Below are 25,493 nucleotides of genomic sequence, written 5' to 3'. Positions count from 1 at the left end.
TGCATCTCACTAATTCCTATAGGCTGGAGTAGAGAGTAAGAGATCCTGAGTCTGGATAGAGGATAAAGAGGGGGTAGGACTCAAAGGTGCAAAGAGCGTCTCTGGATGGTAAAATTCTTCTACAACATAGCACATTAATTATGAACATAAAAATTTATAGCCCTAGTTATACTGTACATATTACACACGATTGTGGACCCAGTAGCAGACGAATTTTCGGGAACAACAGAAGACAATTCTAACACTAACACTGGACTGAGAACCTGAACAAAGATGTGATCCACGCTATGTGCAGTAGAGATGGCTCATTTGTGCTGACAGAGGGAGACACAGTTGACATTTCACAGAAACTGGCGCACTAGAGAGATGCATTGGGTACAGAAGGAAAGTCTCCAAGAGGTCCACGAAGCATTGGCCAAAACTATACTATCTGTGTTGCTGAGAAAGTTGCCATCGTCTCAAGAGACTCACAGAAGGAACCCCTTGGAAGCTTCTTCCCCATGGGAAGGAATGCCTCACAGAGTGAGCAGTCTGATAGAAATCAGAATTACAGAGCCAAAAAGCCACGGGGATGATGAGACAGCACTCAGTCACCAAAGCACGGTGATACACTTCTGTGGACCAATGCTGCAAAGGAGTGTGACCTAGAGAGAGTGCATAACCAGGTAATGTGCCCGGCATGCACAGAAGCTACACGACTTCTGTTAAAAAATCTCAGTCAATAGAGTCAAAAGAAAGCGTGGATAAAGGATGGCAAGAATGGGGAGGGGCAAATGGTCCAATAAAGAATCTCCATCTTTTGCTCTGTTCCTCGCCAAATGTCAAAAGATGGATCCCAGGGACCAAAGGAGCAGGTAGGTTCCCTGGAGCCACAACAAGGTCTGTGGTAACATTTCAATGTTTCTCAGTGAAAGACACCAAGTCTGAGTACCCACCATGGCATCATCTCTCAAACTGAACAACCAGCTACTTAGCAGAACAATGAAGACACCGAAGCCTTTCTTAGAAAGGGCAGAAACTCACCTTGATGGAGTCAACACACCCGCAGTGCCTGGCATGCCTGTGCCCGGCCGGCACAACACTGTACCGCCCCAGAGAAAACATTCCATGGGGATGGAAGTTCGGGAATGAGAATGTGACCATGAGGTGCACTGGTCCTGTCATGCACATCCCACCCAGAAGCTCCTCAAACGACAGAGACGCTGTGGTCTGTTGAAGCTAAATGTAAGAGAGGTTGAGCTTTGGAAGGGTATTCTCAACAAGTGACATGCTCACACAGTCCACGACCACTGCATGGGGCTGCGCCTCTATGACAAAGGACATACAGCAGAAACTGAGAACAGGGAGCAGCAGTGCCCTGCAGACATCCATTCCCGCTGCCCCACTTAGGGAGTCTGTCACTCGTAACTGGTTTCTGAGCGACAGAGTCACACGGAATATCTCCATCATGGGACATAACCGGAACATCTCAAACCCTGAACTATCATTGAACTATCAATGAACTACCATTGCCTCTGTTCATTCAGGAGTTTTGAGTCAAGAGACCAGCAGGCACAGAAAGGAGCAGCTACACTATGGAGAGTAATTGAACCGCATTATTGGGAGGATCGTAGCTGTTATTTAACAATGGAGACCTGAAGCAGCCTCCTGGTACCCAGGGAATCCTTTATAACTCTGAACATTTCTCATGACAAACAAAAAATTACAGAAGGCAGGGCCCAGGATCAAACCACCCATGGGAAGGGGCCCTGTTTCCCAGACACCCACACCAAGCAGGTCATCTATACCAGAAGGGCCAGTTAAGAGTGAGGCAAATGGGGCTGGGCGTTGGTGGTGGCGCACGCCTTTAATCCCAGCACTCGGGAGGCAGAGGCAGGCGGATCTCTGTGAGTTTTAGCCCAGCCTGGTCTACAGAGCGAGTGCCAGGATAGGCTCCAAAGCTACACAGAGAAACCCTGTCTCAAAAAAATAAAAATACAAAAAAAAAGAGTGAGGCAACTCTTCAGTGGCTTCTTCAATAGCCTGGTCTAGTCCAGATCAAAATGAAATGCTGTTTTACTGTATTTGCCTCTAGCCAGCAGAACCTGATGCATAATTAGGAATTACTAGACCTATACCCTAGACTTTAACCAAAGTAATTGACCAATATTTACTGGCCAACACCCTGACCCACTTGGACATACATTTAGACTTACCTAACTTGTTTAAATGGATTTGGGTATGTGTTTGAAGTAATTTCTCCCTAAGCTCCATTTACAAGAACCTGAACTCCTGCTTGTCAACTAGCTATTGGGTGTACATTTCTCTGCTAGGATAGGAAAGTTAAGCAATGGCTTTATTGCTGTAGAGACTGGTTTAAAAACACATGAGGGAAGTTCCCCTTAACAAGTTATGTGTCTCATGTATGATTTCTCATCATAACTCATCCGAGCCTTTTTTTTTTAGTACTGGAAAGGAAACCAGGTCTTCAGGCATGCTAAGCAAGCCCCCTTTCATTGAGTTCCAGCACACGCTGTTGTTGTTGTTGTTTTAAGTTTATACCAGTTTATTTTAGGTGTAAGAGTGTTTGCCTGCATGCATATATGTGCACCATATTTGTAACTGGTGCCTATGGGGGGCAGAAGGGGACACTGGATCCCTGGGAACTTGTGTTACAGGCGGTTGTGAGCCACCACGCAGGTGCTGGGAACTGAACCCATGCTCTCTGCAAGAGCAGCAAGTGCTCCTAACCACAGAACCATATCTACAGCCCCACATTGCTCTATTGTTTAACTGAAGGGGTTTTTTTATGACATCACTGTCTAAGGTATCTGATACTCCTAAGGTCTACAACCAAGGCAGAGTGAGAAGTGTGTTCTTCCTCAAAAAAAAAAAAGGATAAAAAAAAGTGACATGATGCTACGTTGCCTCATCTAGCATGATAAAAAGGGGGTGCCTAGTCTAACTGCAACTCGATATGCCATGGCTGGCTGATTTCTATGGAAGGCCTGCCTTTTTTTTTTTTTAAAGAGACAGGAGGAGGAGTAGGTGGGGGAGAGGTTTGGGGAAGGGCCTGGGAGGAGAGGAGCCAGGAGAGGGAAATGTGATCAGGCTGGGAAAACCAATTAACTAATAAAAAAAAGTATTCTAAAACATCTGCAAAATGAAATTAAGCCAGATTATTTTGAAAGAGGAAGAAAGGTGACTTGAGAAGGTGGTGAGCATCAAAGCATGTCTTCCACAGACATACTGGCTCTTCAGAAGGCAGACACACAGTGACTGGTGACGGGCAAGCTGCCTCACTAACACCCTGCTGGCTGCTGAGCCCTCGGACTATCTCTGGACGCCCCAGAAATGGGCACAGTCCAGCTGGTAAAGGTGAACTTGGCGGTATCAGAACATCTTTTCATTCCCTTGTAACCTTGTCCATTCGCTGGCTGTTCCTATGTTCCTGTCCCTTTTCCTGTCGCCAAGCATCTCTCTACCTTCTTTCCTCCCCCTGTAAATCAGGGGTTTTACATGTTTGGGATAGTTTTTAATCACCCCCTTCTCCTCTCTCTTAAACATGCTTCTCCTTACCTTTCCCTCCAATTCTTATTTCCATTTCTGCCATTCTGTGCATTTCTAGCTGTGCTAGTTACTTTCCCCAGTGTGGTAACTAAGGACCTGGCCAAAGCAACTTAAGGAGGGAAGGGTCTATCATGGAAGAGGTGGCCTGAGGGCAGGAACCTCCAGCAGCTGGTGACATTGCGTCTGCAGCTGGGAAGCAGAGACAGGAAGAGAGTGGGGGAACACTACTGCTCAGCTCGCTTTCTGACAGGCTGCTCCTGTCAAGTTCACAATCAAGGTTAGCCACCACAGAGGTCTGGCAAGAACAGCAGTGTTTGTACAGATGTATCTTATATGCAGACATGTGTGTGCATACACATACATATATGTATATGGATTTTTTATATTTTAATGACTGCATTGTTATCATCTTAAAGAGCATAGAAGTTATACATTTCCTCTTTCTCTATTGATACATATTAAATTGTTTTTATAGTTATTTGGATATAGTTTGCAATCAGTTGTTCATGTGCAAAAGGGAAGTAATTCTTATCAATTAACCTCTGAGTCTGTAGTCATATACCCTGGACACCAAAAAGGCTTGACAGGTTTTCTCATAATATTTATGTACCTTTGAGTGAGAGAGAAATGCAAATGTTTCAAAAGTGCCTCCATTAACTTTTTTTTACTTTGCTTCTCAATTACTATTTTGGAGTGGTCATTTTGTGAAAATGTTTTTTACTTGAGAATGTATCACATTTTGGTAATGCCCAGAAAGGCAGTGCAGTGTGCATAGAGAATGTGTGCTGATCACGAAAGGCTAGAAATCAAAACTGAAGATTCATTACCAGGCTGGTGCCGAGAGGCAGATTCTGGGGAACCAAGAAAGATAAGATATACACCCATCAAAAGTGGGGAGGACCTGTGTCTCAGGACCCTGCACCTTGGCATCAGAAGAGCCAAGGAAGGAAGGAAGTTGACAATGGCTGTGACATCAAGAAGCGTTTCCATGCTGGCTTTGCCCTGCAGTTTTAGACTCTGTTCTACATACGGTGACTTGAGTTCACACACACAAATGGCCCCAGCAAACAGAAGGGAATGCGAGAGTGGGTAACTATGGAAGAAAGAACAAAGGATTCTGGAGCAACCGTGGTACTTCACGGACTCTACCTACGAGGAAACTGACAGGCCCGAGACCTCAAGGAAGAGTAGATACCACAAAATGGCTCTGCAGGGTGAAACCAAAGGATATATCCACCTGAGTGTGCAGCAAAACCCTGAACATCTTGTCTCCTTATTTTCAATGCTTTTGTGATGCAAATAAAATGCAAAAGGCTGTAGCTTTTAAATATACAACTTGATGAGCGTGGAGATAAGCATATACCTGTGAAACCAGATCCACAAACTGTGCCAATAACATATTCATAGCCTCCAAAAGCTTTCTCCCACCTGCTTTATTTTCAGAAGTAAGAAAGCTTACATAAAGGCTGGGGGTGTAGCTTAGTGGTACGATGATTGCCTAGCAGGCCTGAAGCTCAGGGTTCAATTCCAAGCACCACAAAAAGCAAGGAAGGAAGAAAGGAAACCAAGAAGGGTGAGAAGGAGGGGGGTGGGGGAGTAAGTTTGTTTCCATAACCCTCTTAGCAAAATGTCACGGATCCAACACAAACCCTGTTGATCCTGGGGACCATACTGGTTTTACATGACTGAAACCTTGAACCCGTTGACTACAGCCTCCATGGCCTCCTCCCTGCAGGAACCCAAGTGACATCACTAAGTGAAGTAGGCAGGGGGTAAGGAGGACACCGGGAAGCAGCTCTGCGCTGCACCTAATGTAGTGAAGAGTAAGATGGCGACTGCCTCCATTGTCTCTTGCTCTTAGCTACAGGTAGGGGAAAGGCCAGGCTTCTCACATTTCTCTTGGCAAGGGCCAAGCGGAGAGCTCAAGACAGCATTTATACCCTTGTCCCGCCCCCAGGGCTAGCGGTAAAAGGCCACTTTGGTTACCGCAGGGCAAACACACTGGCAGACGAACAACAAAACCTGCCTGACGAGTGCACACAGACTCACTCACGCACGTCATTCCAAACCCAGCAGAGTGTACGCAAAGTTGGTACACACATTTCCAGATCACTGTAGAATGGGCCTTGAGAGTAATTGGCCATCACTTCTCAATCTATCATCCCTTTCAGGGTTCTATCTCAACTGTATCCCCATGGAATGTTTTCAATTACCCTCTCATCTGCCTATTGCAAAAGGTATTATGTGTCCTTTAAGTATGTATTTTACGTACTACTCCTCAGATTCATCTCCAATTAGTTTGTTTGTTTTTTTTAACAGTATCCACTATAATCTAAGATTGGTGTTCACATTTTCCTGTTATATATTTAACACTATCTGAAGTGCATACACAGGAAAGTATATGGTCCATGAGCAAATCATTCATACTGATGTGTCTTGTCTAGTTAGGGAACTGAAAAGCAGCAGAACTCCAGACCCAAGTGTAACTAAAGAATTGTAGTATGAAAAACTGCTTTTTGAGATTTGATGTCTGGTGGCTGGTGAGATCACTTTCCAGCATCCACATGGGGGCTAATAGCTGTCTGTAACTCCAATTCCAGGGAATGTGATACCCTCTTCTGGCCTCTGTGAGTGGGTGCTTCACACATGTGGTGTACAGACATATGTGCAGGCAAAACACCTACACATAAAATATAAATAACATTTTAAAACGCTATAAACTGTACCTAATACTTTAAAATATTAAATATCTAAAAAATTGACTTACGAATTTTAAAAGGCAGCTGGGGTTTTTTGCAATTTTTTTATGTTCTCAAACAAAGAAATGAAAGATATGTTTTCAGATTGTGATTGACAAGCACGTCTCTGAAGTTACACACACTAGTAAGTAGGTTTAAATGCCTGGTATTCTGAAAGAATGGAGGGTCCAGTCAGCTGTATTCATTACTATAGTTTTCCTCTGCAGTTTGACATTCTAAAGAACTTTAGACAACTGGTTACTGAGTGCATTTGGGTTGAATGAACACGGTGGATACGATGGCAAATAGTTAGTTACAGGCAGACTTATCATGCATCCTGGCTTTAACCATGGTTGGCAGACACTATATCCTATAATACAAAGTTGGCCTAAGTGGACTGGCCCTGGGCTCTATTTTGCATTGGTTTCGGCCATTGCTGACTGGAAGCAAATGGAGATTTGCATGTCCCTACATGGCAGGACATCTCAGCTGGTGAACACTGCGACCCTCACAGGCTCCAGTCTCTTTGGTCCCCTGTCAGCAGTCATCTTTGGGACCCTCACCATCTCTCATGGTTTTCTCGCCACAGCATTTTAAATACTTTCCTTATGTATCACGCACTCATCAGACTGAACGACTTGAGTGTGATGCCATGTCTGTTCTGCCTCCACTCTGCCTCTTTCATAACTCAGAACTGCGAATGGCAATGTAAACCTATACACCGTGGTTGCACACTTGGTAGGCTGGGGTTCAGCTCATGCTGAAGAATTATGCGACTGCATCAGGGGCTCTCCCATGAGATAGCCACTAACAACCATACCCACACAGCCGAATGCACATTCAGGCTCAAATATTTACTTTATTGTTGAATTAAAAAGTAGAATTGAAGCCATTGATAGCTCACTAATATTCCTTTAAAATCCCCAGAGTTTACAACCCACCAGAAGACACACACAAAATTTTACACAAATAAGGAAGTTTCCCCAAGTGAAGTGCTTATTTTTTTAACCCTACCCCAAGGAGTAATTATGAAACATACTCCCCTCCATCCTCTTCTCTCCTCTAAGCGCGCTCTCTCTCTTTCTCTGTCTCTCTCTATCTTTCTCTCTTTCTCTCCCTTTTTGATGGTGTGTGTATGTGTGTGTGTGTATATAAGGGAGAGGCTGGGTAGGGTTTAGAATCTAAGAAAGTGCAAGAATTGGCAACAATACTAATAGAAGTTACGTAAAGCACCTGGACTTGACGTGGCTTTTCAATGCCTTCCTTTGTAAATGGAAGCACACATAAGTTTGCCTCCAGTCTAGGGTAGAAGCTGGAATCCACAGAGAGTTATTTATTATCCATCAAGGAAACACACACCTAAAAGCATCCATCTCATAACTGCCCAAATCTAAGAATTTGTAGGCAGCAGGAATATAAACGCAGGAGATGAACACAGCAGCACTATTTTTATGGGAACACTGTGTGATGGACCAGGATGTGTCCACTGATATCCATGCTGTTCAGCAAGCTGTGAGCACTTGTGGATGCTGCTGAAGAGCACAGGACAGAGGAGGCGAGGCCACGGCATCGTAGGGTACAGAGAGTACAGCACTTCCCTGCTAGCTGACTAAGCCACCATTAAAGGAGGCTACAAAGAAGGTGTAATATGGCTCCAGAGAATATTCCTCACAAAAAGACATCGTGTTTATGGGTTCTCATTAAATGAAAATTCCTCCGACTCTATTGCGACCTGAACTGCTGAGTGGTGTGAGGTACAGAGATCTCCAGGATGGTGCTTTTCCAAAGAAAGGAAAGTGTTGTGGGAATCCATCCAACCAATAGCTGACCATCTTCCTTTACAGAAAAGTATTCACTGGGGCATGGCCACAACCACACCCTTGACTCCACAACTAGCTACCCTGCCATCAGCCTCTTCTTCCACAACCTCTCCCTGTTCTCCCAAATTATACCACTCTCTGGAAAAGTACATCTTGACTGCTCATCTGTTTCTTATTGATACCATTCAGCAGAATCCATGCTGAGCCCTACAGTTTCATGGTGCTAGCAGACCACAGCATCTCTAAAGTCAGTCTTTGTACACTGGGAAAAGCTGCGTCTCAAAGAAGTTGAGGTCAGCCCAATGGCGAATGTGCAGCATTTTAAGGCATTAATCACACTGTCCACTACCCTCACCCCACTGTTCAAGAATCCCTGAATCCCGAGGGGTGAACAGAAACACCACTGGAGAAAACATCTTTTACCAGAGACTGAACAGTGTCTCTAGAAAGCAATGTATTTCTGGCTTCAGACTGTGTGGTATTCTAGACAGTCTGCATAAAGTTATCTATCATGATATATATGTCCACACTTGTGAATCAGCTAAACCACCCTCTTTTTATTTTATCTTTTAATGTTTTTGTTTGTTTGATATTGCTGATCAAATAAATAGGATGGACCAGTGACGTAACCAAATGGGCAAACTTCCTTTTTCAAAATTCAACAGGTCCTTGTATCAATGTAGCCATCACTCTGGAAAAAAAACATTTCCTTTTATTTATATTTTCACTGACTATAGAGACATCTAGAAGAACCGAAAAGGAGACCCAGAGAAAGAAGTCCTACCAAGAAAAAAAAAAGATGCAGGAGACATCACATTTAGAGACAGGACTCATCTACCTTGGCGGCTTGTCAAGGCCTGAGGAGCCTGCTGAGGTAGCCATGGGTGACTGGGCCCTTACCTTACCACACTGCTTACATTTTCCCTCCTGCCGCCGCCTGTGGACCCAGTGATGACGCACAAAGTTCTGCGAGGAAACAAAGACAAATGAATAAGTCTTAATTTGTAATCCTCGGTATTCATCATTTGGTGTCTAGGATTGTAGATTTCTATAAGCTACAATCCAAACCCATGGTGTCTAGGATTGTAGATTTCTATAAGCTACAACCCAAACCCATGGAAGCACACAAGCAAACGCATGTAGGTATGACTTGTCCAACAATTTTCATGAGCACACTCAAAATAAATGAAGTTCATCGTCCACTCCCAGCAATCTTTCGCACTGTACATCCTGCTGACCACCTCCTCCAGCCTCGCCATTCCAGTGGGCAGGGCATAGCAGAAGGCACTCACTGCACCTTCTTCCTAGTAAAGCCCATGTAGATTTGTGAATGGGGTGAAGGATCCTCAGCTGGGAGATGGCCGTGGCTCATAAAAGGAAGATCCAAAGAGTGGTGAAGGGTTGAGGGGGAGAAGCTGAAGGGATGACCTCCAATCGAACTGAAACAGTGCACATGCAATGCCTCATACAGCGGGATGTGCCACACCCTACCAAACCTATCTCCCTCTGGGTTTCTGCTTCTCTCCTCTGAAAGATTAGATTCACTGCTCCCTCATGACATTCCAATAAACAATTGCAATGGCAGTGAGGTGTGGAAAGGTTGAATATATAAATATGTCAAATAATGGTTAAAAGGCATAGAAACATTTACTATAAAAGTTGCTAGTTTAGCAAAAACTGAAGGAAAATGAACACTACCACCTCATGTTAAGAGAAAAGTCTGTACTTGGTGAGATTTCAAATCACTCAGTGACTAGCAATTTAAGAAAAGAAATGTTGGGAGAATTGGATGCAATTATCTATGAGGAATCACAGCTGACTCATGGGATCACTTAGCTAGTGAAAGCTCCACTCAAAATATTAAACCAATAATTCCCCCAAACCAACAGTGACTTATAAGTGAGGTGGCTGAGTTGATCATTTGTACCAGAACACAGACCATTTGGCAAGCAGATTTATGGCACCCCAAAGCTCAGTCCATTTATGATATAAAAAACAAATCCCAACTTTATGGGAAACATGACTCGACCGTTAGACCATTAGACTTCATGTGACTCTACCATTAGACATCAATAAGACGATCCTTCCAAGGAGTAGATAAGAAACTGAAGAAGTCAGGGCATAGATAAAGCAACTGATTACACTTATTAAAACTGGTGTCACAGGAGAAGCTAACACAGTTCCTAAAATCTTTAGCTGTATGATTTGAGATGTCACACATCCTGCTGCTGAGAGTTCTTCTTAGGCCTAATACAAATTTATTCTGCAACTTAAGCATCATTGAAACTAAGTAGATAATCAATAAACGTTTCTTGAATTGAATATAATACTATCCCTTATTTATCTGACAATTAAAACATGTGGTTACCACTTGGGAGAAGGAAGACCGTCAACTGCCTTCATCAGTAAGGAAAAGAAAACCCATTACCATCAAATCACTCTTTTTTTCTAACCCTTTTTGCCACGGATTTTCAGTTTTCATACCATTTTCTTCTAAATGGTATTCATATCTTCTAAATTATTAGACTGAAATCAGATTCTTCACACTCTTTTCTTTATACACTTATTCAGAGCTCCTGAACTGTTTGGCTGAAATTAAAATTTTCACTCTGTGTTCTTTTAACCATAATTCATATATCTCACATTGGAGAATTGGCATTAGATTTGAGATTCTTACACTGCATATCTGACTGTTGACATATTTTTCTTACAAAGGCCAACAAATGCTTCTAAAACAATATCTTTCTATTGACCATCATAGTTTCTGAATTATTTATATACCACTTCAAGCACTGGGCAAAGAAAAAGCTATTACTTATGGGTATTAAAATATCAATGATGCATTATTTCAAGGTTCATATTCAGTACTGGGGGCAAAAATACATAACATAATTGTTCAGTTACTTTCAAACAACCAATTCAATTCAAAATATGATTCACTGAATGCTTGAAAAAATCTTAGAAATCATAATCCAATCTATCTATAGATCATAAATAAGAAAACTGACCTCACAAAGGCACAACATAGGAGCCCAGCAAATACACATTAAGAAACTGCTTTACAAAGGTAGGACTCAGTGACCAGCAGTCTTGAGTCTTCAGACTCTTACCAATTAGTAGGAAAACAGTGGAGATGGATTTGAGCCCAGGTCAAACTCATTCCAACAGGAATATTCTTTCATTTACATTGAATGAATGACTTAAAGTCCCTTAATTAAGTAACTCGAGTAAGTCATGGTCACATGTTTCATCTTCAGAAGCCCTTCATAAACCAAGAGATCTGATTAATTTTACAAGAAATGGACATTCTTACATAAGCATGCAGGCTGCACATACTCATTGATTATTTGGTCCATCTATGTCCTGGCACAATTATTTTGGGACTAACTCCATGCACACTCCCTGGGATTTACACTAGTGGAGAGAGACACTGTCAGACAAGCCAATGGCAATGTGCAAAAATAATTATGACATAAAACATGATCTGAATGAACAGGACAAGGTATTTAGCAAAACTGATTAAGCTTGCTCTTCATAGGGGTCAACAGTGAAGAGCTCTACCATGGGCTAGTGGGTTATCCCCATATAGCCATATGTTGATATTCTAAACCCAGAAATTGTAGCCAGGAAAGGAAGGTCAGGGGGGATGGGGCTGTCATGAATAAGATTAGTGCCTTATAAAAGGGACCCCAGACCCTTGGATTTCTTTCTTCCATGCAATGACGAGAAAGGCAATACTCTGAAATCTGCAAGAGTACTCTCACCAGCAGGATGCCATGCCGGCACTCTGGTCTTGGACTCTGCAGCCACCAAAGATGTTTAAAGAACATCCTCTTTACTGTTAATGAAAGGGTCAACAGTATTTGGCTATAGCAGCTGGGTCTGACTAGGACCAGCTCTGAGGATGTGATGGTTGAGTTGAAAAGATCTGGAATACTGGCATAGAAGACATAAGTATCCAAGAGTGGGGAATACCTTGTCACATGCCTCTGGAACTTAGAGAATGTTCCTTCAGCAGCTGGAAAGGGCTGAGACATACGCAAGGTCAGACTACACGTGTCTTTAGAAAGAAAGAAAGCAGTGAGAAATGTCCTGGTCTGATTGTTAGTAAAAGATGCCCATGCTCCCTAAGTCATGGGTAGGTTGGAGGAAGCAACTGGAAAATCATGGAGAAGCTACCACAGTGATCACGGTGGGAAACATCCATGCCTTAGTTGAAGTTGCTGACAGGCAGGTAAGTGGATGGAGGTGAAATACATTTATAAATAAAATGGACTGACAAATTAGCAAGAATCAATACGACACTCACCATATGTCTTCAACTGGACAGCTCATTTTATGAGGTGAAAATAGATTGGGGGAAAAAAGTTTTATGGCCATAATAATAGTTTGGATTTTGATCTATTGTATTTCAGAGGACCATGACATAGTAAGCGGACATGTCAAATGGAATCTCAAGTATATAAACTGAAGATAAACATAAAGGCAGGGGCTGTCAGCTCTCCTGATGACCCTAAGGCAGAGGCTAGAGAATAATACAAACAAGTGCTAAACCCAGGGGGTGTGCAGAGATGCAGAGGCTGGGGGAGGGACCCTGAGCTCAGACAGGGAGGGCCAAGGAAGGGGGAAAGTCCAAAAGAGAAGAACGATAGTGTGAATGTTTCGAGTATTCTTGAGAGACTGGATAAGACAGAAAAATACCTACAGGATTTCCTATGATCATTAGCAACGGTGACAGACAAAGTTTCAGAAAACGGACTAAATGAACTAGACAAGAGCAGGTTAATGCGCTAAAAATAATCCGTACAGATACCAGTGCCTGGAACCTTAGCCACGATCACTGAACTGAACATAAGAGCAGCAGCTAAGTCACAGTTGGTAGGTAAGGAACGCTAGTGTTTTTCTTTTAGAATTTCAGTTGGAAACTATTACAACACACTAGTTGCTGGGAATATTCTAGACAGGGCAGGTGGGGTCGGAAGGCGTGAAAGGAAGAGAGATCGAGTCCTTGACGAGACATCCGTAGAAAAATCCAGTTTTAGAGAAAAGAAGTATTACAGCCAAGGAAAACATTGCTTGAGGCTTGCAACAGAGACATTTCACCTACAGTTATAACTGAGAGAGAGGTAGAGAGAAAGATATAGAGAGGGGTAGGAAACCAATGGTAGAGACATACATCCCTTGGTCGGAAGTTCAGTCCCCCCAATTTAAGAACACAAAGGTGCCCCTGTGACCTTCATAAGGGAAACATCTTCATTTGAGCTGTTCACTGAGTGACCTCCCAGCCAGCACTGCAACTCGGCAGGACGGCACCAAGGGCGGAACAATACCACCATGTCTCTACGCTTCTCTCAGCCCGTGTTGCCATCTTGCACAGCGGGAGAACCCAGTTCATGGAAGGGTTGCAGTGCCCTCTCCCGACCACAACCACCTCCAGCTTTCTCTATCTCTCTTCTCACCCCGCTGTCTCTCAATCCTCTCCTTTTCATTATAATAGAACATTGTGCTTCTTTTACCACTTTCTCGTTTTTGAGACATCATCTCACATATTGTCCAGTCCACCCTTGAACTCCTAAGCTCAAGCAATCCTCCTACCTCAGCCTCCTGGATATCTGACGCCACAAGTGCGCCCCAGCTTGCCATGCCTATATAATCTTTCTTCTTCAGTACATTTCAAACGGCTGCTGTCTTCTCAGCCCGCTCACACATGTTCTATACCTACTACGCGCATTTTTCTAGTCCCACAGTAAAAGTCTCTGTATGTGCTGACCCATTCACAGATGGCTTACCACTCTTTACAAACACACCACACATATGTACTGGGCAAATCCATCTCGGGGCAAAGGGGACAGCTCAATCCTGACGCTTCTACAAGTAAACCCATCACCTCCCCAGGGCATCCCCAGGTCAGCCTCATTCTCAAGTCATCTTCTTCCAAAACCTAATCTGTTTTACTCAACTGAAGCTTAACTTATTCTAAGGACCACCGCCTTCACACCCAAAACCCATCCTTCACTAAATCCTGCCAATTTGTCTCCTTTAAACTCACCGTGCCGTGTTTCTCTTAGCTCAGATGCAATCATTTCTTAACCAGTCTATGGCAAGAGCTGCTCAGACTGTCTCTGCATACCAAACAGTGTCAGCCCTGAACTCCGTGATGTTCCGCACACTGCAGTCAGCATAATATATTCTATTTTAATAGAGTAATGCCCACTTCCAAATCCCTGATGACTTCCAGCCTGGCTTGCAGGGACTGCCATTGTCTAGTTCTTAGTCATCTCCCAAGTCACACATCTTACTAATAGCTCTCATCTGCGCCTGTGCACCGCTGTGGTTTCTGCCTAGAAGGCTTTGTGTCTATCGCGTCTCATCCCTTGCCTTAGACACCTCCTGAAAGAGTCAGACACTGCCCACGTCTTCCAGGAAGCCCCTCATCTGACCGATTTGCCCTCCCCCTCTCACTGAGACACAGGGCTGATTTGAGGAGTACATTGGCTGGGAAGGTTTCCAAGGGGTAAATCTCTAAGTGGAACTCAAACTTGTCTCACTAGGAATGTAAATGAAGTGGAGGACGCACACTTACCAAGAATTCTTATTCGTAAAGAGGAACTGGAAGCCAACAGTGCTTGGGAGACAGTGGGCAGCACCAGGGCACACCACACTGCCCTTGAGGAGGATGGATTCTGTAGCTTGAAAGGTTTTTTTGGGGGGGGATTAGAGAGTACAATTTGGGGCCTGGTTCCAGACTGCCTAGAATAATAAAGACACACACACACACACACGCGCGCACACACACACACACACACACACCCTCTTGCTTTCTTTGAACGATGGTAGGTTTCTCCTCCACACAAAAGCAGTCCTGTGTCCAAGCTGTTTCCTCCCCTCACCCTCCCATCATCACACAGACTGCTCTCCATTCCAGTCTATCTTCACAAGTCGGCTATAAGATGTTCTGAGCACGGAACCTAACTTCCTCCTCTGGTGGATGTGTGTATTGCTTCCCAGGTAAAGAGAGCAGCAGAGGCAGAACAGGTAAACTACCCTGGGTCACACAGCATGCAGGCTGGCTCTGAAGACTCCGGCATGGACATGGGTAACCAGTAACTGCTGTCCCTCACCTCCATAATAGCTGAGACCCACCCCAAAAGAAAGTGACCAAAAGACAAAGGAAGGATTTTGCTTTCTTACCCCTTGAGTTCTACCATTCCCCAACCTCTACTTTCCTGTTTAATTCATTAAGACCTCAGCGGTGTGCTGAAGGGACTTGGAGAGTCCTTGTCCTTACTGGTATATCAAGAAGAAACTGCTGTGTAAGGAAGGAAGAAAGAACTCATTTGTCAACCCCAGGTGAACCCCTGGGGGTTCATTGTACCCATGAGAGTTCAAGGCAGGTTTTGAAATGATCCACAAAACTCACTTCTCTTGGTGATCTAGAGCCGCCTTCCCGAAACGTTGGCTTACATCTGAAGTTAATCTGCAATTTGAAAAGAAAAGCATGAAATGTCAGCAATAACCATCAGGTTGTATAGAATTACCTGAAACCAAAAACAATCAGCAGCAGTAGACATTGAGACTGTAAAACAAAACCCACAAAGAATTAACCATCTATTTTAGTCTATTCCTAGTCTTCTTAAAGCATCTCACTAGATAATCCACATTGTTGCAGAGCGGTTTCACACCTCCAGCCCGTGATCCTGCGTTCTCGTCGACGAAATCTAACTTAAAAAAAAAAAAGACGCTCTTAGCCTGTGAATTTGAGGAAGAAATCATAGTCAAAGATAAAGCATGTGGCGGCCAAACCCATCTGGTTGGGCTAGATTTTTTAAAAGTAGAAAGCATAAACCCGAGAGAGGTCCTAACTGCTGTGATAACCGTTCGAACACACGCACAGATATTCCCTGTAGGGCCTCAGCACTGCCATGCTTTGTGGCTGGGAGACGTCCTTGCAGCCACTTTTGATCCTGTATAACATGAAGCAGAGTGAAGACTGAGAAGGAAGACGTTCAAAGCGGCAGGCACGGCTGTAGGGCGTAAGTTGACAGCAGCTGCTGGTGTTGGTGACGCTCAATACTGCGCGGAGCTAAAAGAGCCCCACTGTGTTTACAAACGGCAGCAAGAGCATACAGCTTCCACGAAGGGTCTCACCTGGGCACGGAGTAAGAGTGACAAATGACAGCAGCAGGTGACTCTCTAACAGAGGCCTTCCCTCCCCCCAGTTGACAAGCAGACTATTCGGAATCCATGTCGGGAGACAAGACGCCACCCTTGGAATGCCCCTTCCAGCTCAGCCACATGTTTATGCTGCGCCAGCAAAAACAAAACACCAATGCTGCCCATGAGGTCTGCAGCAGAGTCTGAGAGCCGCCTTCAGATGGCTTGGCTCTCTCCCTTAGAGCTACTTTAGGAAGACGTGAACTCACAAAGGGAGATGTATGGAAGCTTCGATATTAAGAAGCTTATTGCATATTTCCCCTTAAAGGAAACACGTTGTGGGAGAAGAGGCAGAGGATTGGTGTGTGCTAGCTAGGCTTTCCCCAAAGCCAACACAGCAACATAGTATCAAACTAAACTTAGGAAGACAAGAAGATGAGTGACATTCTCATGCTTCTTTTTCATGGTTATTATGGTAGTCATACTGAGTTCACAGTTTCATTTGTGTTTTGGTTTGTTGTTTTGTTAAAGCCATTTTTTTTTAGAAGATTAGAAATTGACAGAGAAGCTTGGCAAGTAATTGCACTGAACACATTCATCAGCAGGTGGCGCTCTCTTACCTTCTCTAGTTGCTCAATGCAGGCAGTGTGGACCACGATTTTGCAGACCGCGCATTTCCTCCTGAGAGCGGATTTCTACAACAGTCAATTCAAAATACAGGAAAGATGTGTTAGTGAGCTATTCTGGAGACTTCCCTGCTATGAAAGAGAGACTCCGGGAATCAAGCAAAATTGTAATTACTTCTGTTACTGAGCAAATTGAAAATCCCCTAAACATGTCAAGGTAGCTACCTACCCACACAACGGTGACCTAGATAGCCTTTCCAAATATGACAACAAGACTAACTGTTACAAACGGGGCTTGTCACATAAGCCAAGCTCTTTATTCTGTTACATTAGTTTCCAGCATTACAGCTGAACAACGAAAGCATTGTCCTCAAGCTTTATAACTTTTTCAACACTTCTCACACATTTCATTTGTACCATTGAAGGACAGAGGCAACATTCTTACTTACGTCCTACGTATGAATCAAGCATTCTATCCTTACTATGAGAGGCTGTATTTCAATGGCTCCTCGCTTTAGGTTTCTGTTCTGGATACAAATCTACACTGTGTCAATCGGGTTTCTACTCATATCTTCAGGTGGGACATTGCAAGTGTGCTTTCAGATGACAACAACAGCAGCAGCAATGGCAAATAGCTACAAGGACAGCAGACATGCCTAGTAAGATGACAGGCTCTGTCCTCATGGGCACAGTTGATAACTCACCAAACTTTTACAGCCCTATGTAGTAGAGACAGTCCTTATCCCTGCTACACAGATGAGAAAACCCATACCCAGTGAGTGAGTGACCTGTGCAAGGCCTGTCAATTAGGCCACAGCACATGCAATCTGCCTGGCTCCTAAGCATCATAAAATGTGACCTCGATAACCTTGGGCACACATATGAATTCACAGTGCAAAGCTTCCTGGGGTCTTGCGTTGTCTCCAACAATCAAAAACCCAAACATGGTGCCCGCAGACAGATGACCGAGTGGACTCCAGATGTCGTTCCTGCCAGCATCATCTGGAAGCTCTGCTAGGGATGAGCCTGGCCCTCTACAAAGACAGGCCTGAAGGAAGAGCGGCCTTCATAATTCTGTTTGGCGGTAGTAACCAACAAGACAGGAAATGCGGTGCGCTGCATGTAAGGATCTTAGACATTCTAAACACTGTACACATTTACTTTCCCCAACAGATCGTCTTTAAACCAGTGTTTCCTTCCCTAAGATGACGAGCTGGAGTCAAGTAATTAACAAGTCACTTGATGGATTAATTGTTACTCTTCATGTTAGGACAGATCTCTTTGAACCTAGTACTAAAAAACTAAATATTACCCGAGACACCAAACACACTTTGAGCACAGAAACTCACGGTAACAAGAGGCTCCAAAGGACCCAGGAGGGAAAGGCTGAGAGTGCCCATACATTTGGAAAGTATCAATGTAGATTGATGGTAACCTGTGCCTGGTGAGCAGCTTGCTGAGGAAGGACAATGAGCCCAGTAGAGAAACACACATATCACTGCTGTTGCAGAGAAAGGGCCTTGGAGAGATGGACTACAGGCAGCCCTGGGGATGCTGGAGGAGCAGAAGGAAAGAAATGATCACCTTCTAGTTCCTCTATGGTCCAAACATTCAACAACACCGGACATCTGCCTCTGTGGACAGCAGTGACAACTGTGTCACCAGCTACTACACTTGGAGCTGTGGTTGCAGACTCTAAATGGGGTACCTCCTTCTTTGTTTGAACCTCCTAATGGACTCTAAACGTGTGGCCTCTTCTTGGCTTTGATCTTCCTAATACGATGAAGAACAGTAATCATCTTTGACAATTAACTGAGTTTTCAAATGACAAAGGACAAGGGAGACCAAGATACCCAAGGATGTTGCTGCAAGTGTCTTGTTCTACAGCCGAAACAGAGGAGGAACAGGAAGGAAGAAGATGAAGAGGAGGAGGGTTACACACAGCCATGAGCAGAAGACTATGAAGCAGCAGTAGCTGCAATGGTACCAATGGTAGTCCTCACAAAAACAGCAGCAGCGATAATAAAATTTGACTGCAAATTTTCATAGCTAGAATGCTCATAAACAAATGGCCACCCCTCCTTCTTGTCTATGGATATCCTGGTGAGATCTCTGCGTGGGCATCACCTGCAGGAAGTGTTTGTGAAACTGGAGTCATGTTGCTAATGAGAGTTACTACGAAACCAAGGAAACAGGAGTTGACACTTGTCCATCCCATCCCCTCTCCAGTCCTTAATAGATTACACCACACACATGCCACACAACACTACTCAAAATGGGCAAACATGTATGGACTTGGGATATCATAGGGCCTGGAAAGCATCCTCCCTATCAATGACTCCTACCTCCTTCTGCTGCTGTGCCCTCCTGTCCTCCTTATTTAGTCTAGAGAACACCAAGAAGCCGCTGTGTCTCACAGGAACTAGCAGGCGCCTAAGCCACTGAGGTTGGACTCCTTCCTCGTCATCCACTTTGGAACCCAGAAACATCACAACCATCCCTGTTTAGCTTTAAAGAGACCCCATGGAAAAATGCAAGAGATTCTAAGCTTGATTGAGGCCTATTAAGTGAAAGCTACCTCCTCAAGGTCAAAAGAACAAAACCTGAGTTCTCTCTCCTGTTCTTGGTGGCAACAGGACTTTCCAATCTGTTTGGAAGACAGACTATATCTTCTTATCTCTATATGCAACATATTTTTTTCTCCTTTCTTAAAGTGCTATCCCAACTGGACCTGTCAATCACCTGGCCATGAGTCCACCTCTCAGAAAAACAGATTCATCTGAACACGTGCTACGGAGATGGGAGGAATAATTATCCCTTTAATGAGAATGTACTTCTCAGAAGCCTCGCCTCTGATACAGCTGCTTATCACAGGGTGCTCTACTAAGTCTGCACGATTTCCTGAGCTCCAAAACTGTAGCTTCGTCTTTTCTAGTCATCTTTTTCAATCCTGTCCAGAGACAAACATGTAGGGGGAAACTTAGGACTCTGTCATTAGCCACGTGGCACTCTAAAGACATACCGATGTGGTAACGAGGGCGTGACTAGTGGCGTAGTTCAGCAGCCCTGTCTCTAGTCAAGCCCAAAGTGGGTGTGGTTAGCGGCTCGGTTCTGCCCTTTCATTACCGCAGCCGTCTTTAGAGCGCCATGTGGCTAATGGCGGAGTCCTAAGTTTCCCCCTACACATACACATGCTTTCCCTAACGCTCTGGGTTTTCTTTTTCTAAAATTCTACACTTATTCCACCATGCAGCTGCTTGTTGACCACCATTGCAAAACAAGCTGATTTTCTCAGACCTGAAAGGCATGATTTTCTCTCTTCCTATTTTCTCCATCTCCCTCCTTCAGGCAGTTGCCAAGGTTTAGAGTTAGAATGTCCAAGGGTTAGAGTTTGCTTGCCCTACTGTTTTATGCAGAGATTCTAATAAAAATGTCCTCCAGCTTTCTTCCAATTCCATTTCCAATTTTTTTTATTAATGGGACTAGTACACTACTCATATGAAGAAGCCCTGTTTCTCGAGCACCGTGTGGGGGTTAGGAAGAACATTGGCTAGACTCAGGAAGTCCTGTGTACTCACTGAAACCAGAATACACACCCCTCCTTTCCTTGCTTTTCATGTCACAATGCTGCATCAAAATCATTTCTAGAACAAAGGATCCTGGCTTATGTTGGGAGGCCATGTTGATCAGAGGTTGCAGTCTACCATGGCCTGGCAGCTCTTTCCAAGCTAAGCAATATGGAGGACTCCCTCTCTGCAGAGGGCTTCCTGCTCTCTATCCAACCTTATTTGACGAATGTCTCTAGGCCCTGATGATTAACTTATCTGCAGTGTGACCCGTGACACAGTTCCCTACAGAAGTTTTCCCCATGCTGCCCATATGATAATCAGACAAGGTGCTAAGATGGGAGCTTTAGGATAGGACTGTGCTTCCACGTATGATAATTAAGACTTGTATGAGGAGCTTCATGACAGGAACGTGCTACTCACTACACATGAGGTGATACCCCAGTCACTGTTCCCATTCTTTACATCTCCCCTCACTCTTGAATAAAGTGGAGCTGTCTCTTGGAAGGCTATTTCTGCTGTGTTCATAGGCCACACAAAGCCCTCTGTTACTGGTTCTGCCCACTTTGTCCTCGCAGACTGGTGGCCAATGGACCACAAAGTCAAAGGGAACCTCAAAGCCTCAAAGTTTACAAGAATATAAGAACCACAATACATATATATATATATACATATATATCCTCTCTCAGCTTCCTGTGTTATATGAAAACACTAACATCATTCATCTCAATTTTAAATGAAGCGTGGAAGTCTATGGATGACAACACATAAAATAAAGGGTGGTAAGTCCTAAAGCTAACTTTACTCAAATAATACAGAATTTTCAATGACCTTCTTAAAATACATTACATGCTTCTGGCCTCTTTTGACTCAGAATACCCAAGTCACAATCTGAACTCCCATTGTGAACACTGCACAATGCATCACAGGACAAAGACCCTCTGACCAGAGCGCCTTGCAAACCACTGTTCCCAGAGCAGTCAGCTTCCTAAGGGGCAGCTCCTAAACAGCTTTTAGCCTGTAGAGTCAGTAGTTAAAGTCTCCAGCCCTGGTCGTTTCTCTTCATTATCATCTTGGTGGGATTTAGAATAAGTCTGGGAGATGCACCATTGGGTGTGTCTGTGAGGGTGTTTACAGAAAGGATTAATCGATGGGGCATCACCAATGGGCAGCACCCTGCTTGGGCTGTATGAGGTAAAAGCGGAGTTGCCCTCCCGCCCGCCTGCCTGCCCAATCGCCTGCCTGGACCTTTTCCTTCCTGAATGCTTATGCCCTGAGCTGCTGTCTCCATCCTCTTTTGACTTCAGATGCCAGCTTCTTTGACCTTCCTATGTAGACAGCACCAGTGACTCTCCCGGGAGCTTCTAGGTCTCAGCATTGTGGACTGTGCAACCATTAGGTCCAGCATCCAGGCAACCAGTGTCAGACTACCCACCCCATCGTGTAAGCCAATCTAATATGTCTCCTTCCATAATACATATATGAGAGAGAAGACAAGACTATGTAGTGTACACACTCTCTCCCTACATATATATGTTCTGTCATCCCTGCCTGATACAATAATCATATACAAAGTTCTCAAAGACAGCCCAAGGTCTTTCTCCACCATGGTAAAGAACATGGTTTTACTCCCTCCATTGGGAGAAGCTGTTTTTGGTGAGCCCAACATGTTAACTGGAAACCTCTTGGTTTATGTGTTAGATTTCTCCAGACAAATATCTGAGAGAAACAGTTGAAAGGAGGAAAATGTTACTTTGGTCCACGGCTTTAGAGCTTTCATTCCATGGTCCCATTTCGGCGAGCTTTTGTGGAGGCAGTGCATCATGGCAGAGAGGTTAGGTGGGGCCCAGCTGCTCACCTCACAGCAGCCAGGAAGCAGAAAGAGAAGGAGAAAGGATCCGCCCTTTAAAGGCACCGCCCCTAAGACCTACTTCCTCTAACGGATCCCTACCTAGTCACAGCCCATTGGGCAAGCACTCTCTCAGTCTGTTTGCTTCTCACAAGCAGCTCTGCCTGAACAGTGAGTACCCAGCACACAACTTTTCATATCCAGGCCGCAGTAGTTCCATGTCAGAATGTTGGTGTTTGGATGGTTCAAGTTCATTTGATACAGCTGCATAGCAAGCATCTCGGAAGACACTGTTCAAAACAGAATCCTCTCTCAGTTATGCTGAACCTCTTGGTCTGAAGACTCACACCGAGCACAGGAACACAGTTTGGATCTGAACTGCACGCCATGGGTTCGTGTGTTGAATAATTGGCCTCCAGTTTGTGGCACTTGAGGATGTGGAACATTTCTGAGGTAGGACCTGGCTGGTGGAATTCAATCACTGAGGTCGGGCGTTTGAGTCCATCTCTGGCTCAAGTCCATTCTCTCCGGTTCCTGGTCTGCCACCATGTAAACAGCCAGCTACACAGACTCCTGCCACTGCAGACTGAGACACCACACTGACAGACTGAATATATTTTTTGAAATGTAGATCTTTCCTCCCTCATTTCTGGTCAGGCACTTTCGTCACACCAACACAAAATTATCAACACAATGGGAGATACAGCATCAGTACATACCATAGAGGTATCCAGACACATCCACATTCCCCTAGCAAAAATCTTATTGAAGCCAATATTTCTTTCACTATGAGAAACATGGAATTGAATTAAGTACAAATAATTAACAAAGCATGTAAATGGTTGTTATTTTTTACATTGGGGTCCATTTGTTATAGAACCTAGCCCAAAACCATGACTTAAAAACTAAGATTGCCTGAGACAATGAGCACAGCTTTTTAAATTAAAGTTATAAAGAATGCATTGCTTTGTTCTCATCAGTGTATTTAAAGGTTCCGTGGACTTGCTGCTCTGAGCATCAAATGGAGTAACCTCCATGCTCTTAATAAGGGTTTCCTGCAATTGTGTGGTGGCAGGTGTCATGGCCGCTTTAAACATGGCAACGTAAGTACGACAACACTTATGCGGTTTATATCCCGTTGCATCTCACTCTGGTCTGACAAAAACGTGATCAGAACTTACATAAGTAACAACACCACAGCACACTGTGCTTCAGGGTGTGGGGAGAGGCATGATAGAATTACTAGAAAGGAAACCTCATGCCAAGTGCTGGCTTGACTCTATCCACCCCACACAGTGAGCCCTGATGCCACTCGGTGTAGGGACAGCTCCTCAGAGAACTACAGCCTCCTGTCAAGACCCCTGAAGCTGGTCCCCATCAGTTCCTCGGTCCTTTGGAGCTCCTGGATTAGAAACTGAGGCAGGGTAGGGAATCAGACTAAGAGGAAACAGCAAGCCAACCAAAGGGTGTAAGTGGTTCCCATGCCCCACCCTAAATACCGTGAAGCCTAGCAGCGGCAGCACTGGTGGAATGGTAGAGAGGACTCGCACCCCCACGGGGCTGGCCTGGTCCTCTTGGAGGCCTAATAGAGGCTTGAGGATGTCAAAAAAAATGGTACCCTTTAGGGGAAATCTGCAACTCTGGATGACAGGAGTTCTTTGCTCTACTTTAAAGCCTAATGAGAAGAAATGACAGGCATACTTGGAAAGTCCTGTTTCTCTGGGGAACCTGGGCTGCGATCTGCAAACCGGCATTGGGGAAAAATGAAGACTGACACTGTCTGAAAGCCCTGACTATGTGGGCTTCCACCATCGCTCATGGTATCTCCCTCCTCCTTTTCACTCACACAACACGAGACATTTCAGACAAGCCAGGAGGTTGGGCAGCTGGGCTTTCAGGGCCCCCCTGCCAGAGGGGCTCAGGTCATCACTAAGTCTCGCGGCCTTAGACAAAGGGCCACATGTCCTCAGGAGTCTGACTCACATGGCGACTCAGATTGCCCTAGAAGTTCGCAAGAGACTGGCCCTAAGTTAGTGGTTTGCAGCACTGGTCCTGGGTCATGCTGGCTGGGCCAGAGAAGAGGTATTCATCTGTCGTCACTGTGGATGCCCACCCTCTTAGGAAGTGTCCTCTAGTGAGGGAATGTGAGGGCTGTGCCCCTGGTCCCTCAGAGACATAATACCTAATTCTATCTACCATAGATGTTAAACGACACCCTCCAATGCCTCCGAATGTCTGAAAGAAGGGGCATCAGGGACAACTGGATAGCAGGAGGGGAATTAAATGGGTGCACCAAATTCCTCAGGCCCATGTCCCAGCATATAACAATGTACCGATCCCTCTGTGCCAGTGATTGGTAGCCATGATGGTCTGAAGCACCCTGTGGTGACGCCATTGCCCTGTGTAGTTATTATCAACCTGCCACATGCTTTTCCGAACAGAGCACCATAGCCAACATTGTGTGTGAACAGCAGTGGATAGGGCCATGCAGGCTATAAGGGGAAAGAAAGCCCCGTCCTCCGGGAAAGGCTGGCAGCGCAATAAAGAAGACAAGACGAACTTGGGAAATGACACCGTCTAACAGGGCAGAGCCCCGCTGTGACTCATGGTTAAAGGGATGGTCCCGGCAATACACACTGTCATACGGGGGAGGGGAGGGGCTCAGAGGCTGGTCCTCTGACAAGGACCTAAAGGAGATGGGGGGGGGGAGCGGGAACCTGGATTTCACCCTTCAAAGATGGAGACATCTGGGAAGCCACTCCAGTAAGGGAAGATCTCAAGCCTTGTTGCTCGCAAGGCACTGTTGTGACAGGAGAAGGGGCCTGCTTTTGGTGTATACAGCTGCTGGGCTCATGGGTGCCCGTTCCAGTGTGTTATCAGATACAAGGTCTGGTGGCTGGGTGTGAAGAGAGGTCTGGTGGCTGGGTGTGAAGAGAGGTTTGGTGGCTGGGTGTGTATTGAGGAGAGAAAACCAACTCAGGTGGGAGACTTGTAAGAGGGGAGAGAAGCTCAGAGGCATGAGGACATAGCGATATTTGAGAAGGGGCCAGGGTGCCAGCGTTGGGTTGCAGAGTACACTCAGAGGCCATGAGTCCAAGCACCAATGGCAACCAGACTGTCTGGGGTCATTCAGATCATAGTTTAAATACTCTCCTTAATTCTTAACGAGAAAAGTCACGGGGACTGTGGTG

The 25,493-nt window shown here is 44.9% G+C and overlaps 1 protein-coding gene across 8 annotated transcripts in view; it reads right to left on the bottom strand.

Annotated features, from left to right (window-relative positions):
* The window catches only part of Dgki (diacylglycerol kinase iota), a 445,999-nt gene that overhangs the window by 238,997 nt on the left and 181,509 nt on the right, over nt 1-25,493 (bottom strand). For all 8 annotated transcript variants that reach the window (XM_040728459.1, XM_040728462.1, XM_040728460.1 and 5 more), the window contains exons 4-6: nt 16,882-16,956; nt 15,528-15,584; nt 9,008-9,073 (exon numbers count right to left, since the gene is read on the bottom strand). In XM_040728459.1, the coding sequence (XP_040584393.1) occupies nt 9,008-9,073; nt 15,528-15,584; nt 16,882-16,956 (198 nt within the window). The remainder of the gene's footprint in view (nt 1-9,007; nt 9,074-15,527; nt 15,585-16,881; nt 16,957-25,493) is intronic.

This window comes from Mesocricetus auratus, unplaced genomic scaffold (assembly GCF_017639785.1).
Source record: "Mesocricetus auratus isolate SY011 unplaced genomic scaffold, BCM_Maur_2.0 Super-Scaffold_100019, whole genome shotgun sequence".
Classification (NCBI taxonomy): Eukaryota; Metazoa; Chordata; class Mammalia; order Rodentia; family Cricetidae; genus Mesocricetus; species Mesocricetus auratus.
This window is presented reverse-complemented; position numbering and strand designations above follow the sequence as displayed.